Here is a 6458-nt window from a genome sequence, read left to right as displayed (position 1 = left end):
TACTTCTAAATTATAAACAATGTAATAGTTTGAAGTATTTAACGGTATCTTTTGCTTCTAAATTATCGCAGTTGTTCGTTCAATATTGTCAAAAGTAAATTTGTAGAAGACGTTTTGAAACTAAAGTTAATTTGAGTTCGAAATTCAAATTTTAAACAGTGTATTAAATATATTCACCTACATTTTTATCTTAAATCTATATTTATAGTTTTCGAAACAAGTTTTGATTACTGGTGACCTACTTACCATTCAATTTGTAGTAATTATACTTTGTCTTAAGTTATCTATGATTAGAGTTAATCTCCTTATGGACTATGCTCGGTTCTACTCTTGGTCGTTCAGTCTCGTGGTATTTGATGTTGACCGCTCGGTCTATAGCTGACCGTATGGTCATACGATACACAAGTCCCTTAACTCTAAACCTACTATGGCAAATGAAGGGATTTGTATTGTGTTGGTTCTTTTGTTGTTTGGCGTTTCAGAGATTATGTTGGTCATTTTTGTTAATGTGGAGGGTCTGTAAACCGTTTGATTAAGGAGTTTGTGTTGTTTAAAATTTTAGAAAATATGACCGTTAAGGAGGGGATGCATAGAATCTCGCACCATACGGAATGTGAAGAGTTAGATGATGTGGGTCATTGGATCTTGCTTGATCTGACGGTTGTGAAGCTAGCTGAGGGGCCCCTTTTGGCAATAGATAAAGGTAGGCCTCACCTATCATTTTCACTTTTGCCTTCTGATTTCCTTTACTGACAAGTCATCCAATTCTTCTAATTTGAAAGTAATAATGTCGACCTTTGATTTGTCATTTGAGGAGTCTGCAGAAGGGGCAATCGGGGTTATGCTGATGAGCATCGTCATCATTTGTGTCATTGTCGGTTTCTTCTTCAATTTTGGAATCAACTAAGCGATCATTAAACTTTCAACGATTTAGATATCACTATAGTGGCGCCTGCTTCTTATACTGAAGCGAATGTTGCGTTAGAGATTGATGCCTCTAACGAAGGGGATATGGCTGCACAGACTCTCCCGACCATCACAAGTTATAAGTGGGCATCTCACGAAGTGGGCGAATACATCACCTGTTTTCGCATGGGGAGTCAATTGTAGTGGTGGGATGATAGGTCCTATTTTGTTAAGTCCCCGTTAATGGTGAAAGTTTCAACCTGATTATTTGTAAAGGAAAACAATGGGTGTACCATGGGAAGGAAGGTAGCCTAAAGGACTTTTCTACATGTATTGTTACAAGTTTATTGTTACAAGTTTAGGGAATTTCTCATTCGTGTTCCTTTCAATGATTTTCATATATGCATACTTAAGGAGCTTAATGTGGCGCCTATCCAACTCCAACAGAACGATTGGATTTTTATGCAAGGCTCATGTTATGTGCTGCGGTTGACATCACTCTCACTCCCCCATCTTCCTACACTTCTTCTACACAGAGGGGTTGTTTCCTTTATCTTTAGAAATGGGAGGTGGTTATTTATTTTATATGTTGCCTCCTTCAAAGGGTTCAAGAACAAATACTTTAAGATTATAATAAATGATTTCGGCCAGTCAAAACCTTTTTATGAGACGGTTGACCAAAGTTTTCGTTGTATTGGATCGAGAATCTTAAGAAAATAACTTTTTGACATAAGACGACAATGACACCGACCGAGATGGAACCTGTGCACCTAATCAACGAGCTACCCCACCACCTCCTTTACCAGATTCTTGTCAATAGTCTTGGGTTTGATAACTTTTGTAATAAGGCGTTTGGTATGATGTATCATTTACTCAAGTTTATTAGTCAGTCAAGGTTAACTTGCTAACTTTTTTGTTTTCTTTTAGAAATAACGGCTTCCTACAATCCAAACAAAGGCTTATTTAAAATTATTGTAGTATCGCGCGGTGACAAATCGGTAGAAACATCCAGTCGCCCTGTTGTAAGATTCTAAAAAATTAAGTATTAGATGAGGCAGAATGTTTTAAATAATTATACTCCATTATTTTATTTTTAAAATGTCAACAATATAAATATAATTTTCTAATAAGGAGTTTCATTATCTAAGAAACTTTATCTCTCTAAAACTTCCTTCTTTAAAATTTATTTTACCTTCTCTCTAGAAATTCTATCTCAAAGAAGTAATGCAATTGAATGCAAAAACACTATTTATATTCAAATTTGAAGGTGTTCAAGGTATATGTACAAAGAGACCTTAGATTGCTTATAGAGCACTAGTAGATGAAGTAGGTGGCAAAAACTAAAGAATTTAGGACTTGGAGGCTACATGTCTGGATAGTAGCTCTTAAGGTTGTTTTAAACCCCACATCTCTTAATTCTACAACCTTCTAACTGTATATATAATACCTCTAAAGAATAAAATTAAAACTATACATGAGAAAACTTGCACTACAAGCAACTAAAAGGATAAGATACTTATTTATTCTCCTTTCTTTTAAGTCCAAGATATGTGAAGTCTCACATTGCTTACACCTTAAAGAAAAGAAGAATGTGTAAGCTTCTTTACAATCAAACAAAGAGAAAGAAACTAGAAACTATAATAGACAAAGTACAAGCCTAAGAAAACCTATGCTATTTCTTTTTATGCTTTTTGTCACTCTTTTAACTCTTCATCCTTGCCCTAAGTATGATCATATCAGCGAATATATTCTCGCTCAACTACCACTAAGTCAATAATTTTTTGTCTTTGACTTTGCCTAGCGGATATATTTCCGTCCAACAAGTCTGTATAATTTTACAAAACATAATTATGTAGATTTATGTCAGTCGAATATTGTAAGTCCAACCCAATAGCTAACACAAATGTTTATTTCAAATTTCATCATATTCAATGATTAAAACATGATTTATTGTAGGCAAAATCCTCAATTTCATCGTGTAATTCACATAAATCAATTTATAATCTTAATTTCAATTCCATTCACCAATTCTTATTCACACAGTTCAATTATACTAGCAAACACCATACAAACATATAATTAAAAATTTCAATGTATCAATCATATAAAAATTGTATGATTGTATTCCACAAATATAATAAAATTCATTCATAATAAAATTATTTATATTAAAACTCTTTAATATTAAAATAATATAATCTTTCAATTTTTAAACCACTGATAATCAGGTAAAACTAAGTGTTTGAAGAATATATTCTAGATTGTTTTTGCAATTAGCATTACCAACCTAATTCATTTAATAACCGTAGAATTAATTTTTGGAAAAGTTGATTTGTGTTGATTAATAGGAATATAAAAGACATAAATGTTGTGAGCGTAACGGACGGACCGAAGAAGGTTGAAAGTTTCAAGGGCTGTGATCTTGCGGATGACGCCAGGAGTGTGGACATAACGCAACCTGAAAGAGGGACACGTGGCGGAGTATGGTGGAAGGGCATACATAACATAACGAGACACAACATAACAGAAGCAACGTTTCCCATGCCACCACCATGACTCAACCAACTAAACAAACAAGAACCATTTTCCTGAGAAAAAGCAAAGGAAACTGCCAAAAGCCCTTCCCCTTCCACCGGGTAACCGTACCCCTATGCACTACTCTGGGTCCCACGCCCTCTTCCACGCTGGCACCTCGCACGTGCCCGCTTCCGTTGTTCCCCCACAACCCTGCCACACACGTGTCCCCCGACCCCACCACCACCACCTTGTTATTCCTTCCAGCAACACACCCAAAAACCATTAAAATATAATTAAAGCTAAATATCAACACTGCCTACGTGGCACCGTCTAGTCGGCAGCTCTTACCTGACACCATTGCTTTACTCATAGTTTCATTTGTTATCTTATCACCATTTTATTTAACTACCTTATAATAATAAAATTACAAAATTATCCTTTCAGCCTGCCACATCAAATATCTCTATCTGTCTATCTGGTCGCCCTGCTCGGATTATATTATATAGACAAAAGATCTCTCTCACGGGAGCAATTGAACAAACAAACACTATCTTTACTCTTCCTCCTTTTCTTATTTTTTAAATCTATAATTTATTGGTCTAACGTTTGGTCCACATTTAATAAATAATAATAATAAATATAGTGATTAATAACGTGGACCGAGAACCCGAATAAACCACACCATCCAGCCTGGCCACATCTATTTGCATGTCATTCTCTCTTCCTTCCGTACTGGTTCTATTTTTTTTCCTTCTTCCTCTCTCACTCTTCTCCCAATAAGAAGAATCACACCATCTTCGCACTCTTGAGAAAAACCATACAATACAATCTTTATGGCCGTTGAGGCGCGTCATCTCAATCTCTTCCCCTCCCAACTCGTAACCAACCCGTATGTTTTCATTTGCCTCCTTCTTCTTCCTTTCGCACTTTCTCTTTGAATTTGTTTTATCCGCTCATTTGAAATGTTGTTTTACAATGTTTTCTATGTGGTTGTGCAGCGAAGTGATGAATTCTGTGGATGCAAATGTCAACATGTATAACGGGCAACAGATTGCTTATTCTTCGTATTTTCCGTTATCCGGCGCCGTCACGGAAGCGGTGCTTCCTTCGTCGGTTTACAATTCGCTCGGAAACGCCGTCAAAACTGAAAGTGGTTTAACCAACAACAGCGTTGTTGTTGTTCCTCCGTTGTCGAGAAAGCGGTCCAGGGAGAATTACAGCTACAACGACTCGTTCTCGTTTCTCGGCCAAGACTTTTCTCTTCAGATCCAACAACAGCAACTTGACATCGAGCATTTAATCATGCAAAGAGTATGTTTCATTTCTTCATCATGATTTCATGTTTCTGTTTCCGATTAACTCCATGTGTATATGCTTGAATTTGAAATACCGATTTTGATGTATGATGTGTAATGTCTTCAGATGGAGAAGGTGAGAATAGAAATTGATCAGAAGCGAAAGCGGCAAGCGAAAAGGATAATCGACGCGATTGAGGCAGGCGTGATAAAGAAATTGAAGACGAAAGAGGAGGAAATAGAGAAAATCGGAAAGCTTAATTGGGCGTTGGAAGAGAAAGTGAAGTCTCTGTGCATGGAAAATCAGATTTGGCGTGACTTGGCTCAAACGAACGAAGCTACGGCGAATGCTTTACGGCTAAATCTAGAACAAGTGTTGACGCAACGCGGAATGGTGGACGATGGTGATGCCGCAGCTTTGATGGACGATGCTCAGTCTTGCTGTGGAAGCACCGACGAGGACGGTGAAGAAAAGAAAGAGGTTGAATGGCGCACGATAAGAACGGGGTGCGCAAGTGTGAAGGATAAGAAGGACGGTAGTTGCCGGGAAATGATGATGGGTGAGAGTAATGGAAGGTTTTGCAGGAACTGTGGGAAAGAAGAGTCGTGCGTACTGATTTTGCCGTGCCGGCACCTGTGTTTGTGTACTGTATGTGGATCTACGGTCCACATTTGTCCTATATGTAAATCCTTTAAGACTGCTAGTGTTCATGTTAACATGTCTTAAATTTGGAAAATGAAAAACAGGACTAGACTAGGACCATCAAACCTCTCCTTCTCAATCTCAACCATATATATCGATTTTTCATAAATTATAAAAAAAAATAGTAAAAAGAAATCATTTTGATACATTTTTTTTATTCTTTTAATGGCTGGTATTTATTTTTATGTGAATTTCGATTTCATTGAAGGTTAAATTGTCTTTTTTACAACCATTAGATTCAATTCTATTTAATTGAAATTAGCATCTAGAGCAGTTGATATGCCAATTTGGTTCCACCAAGTCTTGTGCATTTAGAGTAAATTGAATAAAATTACAGGAGATTTATTAATGTGACTGCTGTTTAACTTATTAAAAGGTCTGATTTCTGTGTCTGTTGAGAAGGTGTGGGAGGTGGAAATACTACCAGTGCATGTAAACTACATTTTTGTGAAGATTAATTGATGGAGAGGAATGCACAGGGTGGGAGATAAAATATGTGAGTGGGGGACCCAGGGTGCATGGATGGAGAAAGTGAACGCGCGTGGGAAGGCAGCGCGTGAAGTCAACGAGGTGGGGACAGAAAGTGACATTAGTGCGGCAAAAGCTGACACGTAGGACGCTCGTAAATGTCGCTGTTATTTGAAGAGTGCCTGCAACGGCCATTTTCTTAGAGCTCAGGCTTTGGACCAAAGGCCAATGCACAGGGCACAACCTGACACGGTAACCGGTGGTTTCCAACACCCGCCAAAAAAAATGTAATCTTTTTAATCTTTTAATGCTTTAAATAAATAAAGTTTTGTCTTTTAAATGAAAATTGAAGACGAGAAGCGTGAAGGGAGGGGAGAGGGAGAGAGAAAGGTTTTGGGAAGGTGACATCATTGATGGGCGTGGAAAAGACGAGGGCGTTTTGTTTTGTTGGTTTTATTTATAGGGCTAATAATAGAATAGAAAAAGGTGGTGTTAGTCTGGGAGGCGGTGCAGGTAAAGATAATATAGAGATGGTTTTGGAAGAGTGAAAGTGAAAGGGTAGGAAAGGT

The 6458-nt window shown here is 37.3% G+C and overlaps 1 protein-coding gene across 1 annotated transcript; it reads left to right on the top strand.

Moving 5' to 3' along the window:
- Positions 1-4070: 4070 nt before the first annotated feature.
- Positions 4071-5569, top strand: LOC108332468 (probable BOI-related E3 ubiquitin-protein ligase 3). Its single transcript, XM_017567745.2, has 3 exons — positions 4071-4312; positions 4422-4734; positions 4846-5569. The coding sequence occupies exons 1-3, from the start codon at positions 4257-4259 to the stop codon at positions 5443-5445; spliced, it is 969 nt and encodes a 322-aa protein (XP_017423234.1). The 5' UTR covers positions 4071-4256; the 3' UTR covers positions 5446-5569.
- Positions 5570-6458: the final 889 nt, after the last annotated feature.

The sequence above is a fragment of the Vigna angularis genome, chromosome 11 (assembly GCF_016808095.1).
Source record: "Vigna angularis cultivar LongXiaoDou No.4 chromosome 11, ASM1680809v1, whole genome shotgun sequence".
Lineage (NCBI taxonomy): Eukaryota > Viridiplantae > Streptophyta > Magnoliopsida > Fabales > Fabaceae > Vigna > Vigna angularis.
The sequence above is the reverse complement of the archived record's forward strand: the minus strand, read 5'-3'. Positions and strand labels throughout refer to the sequence as shown.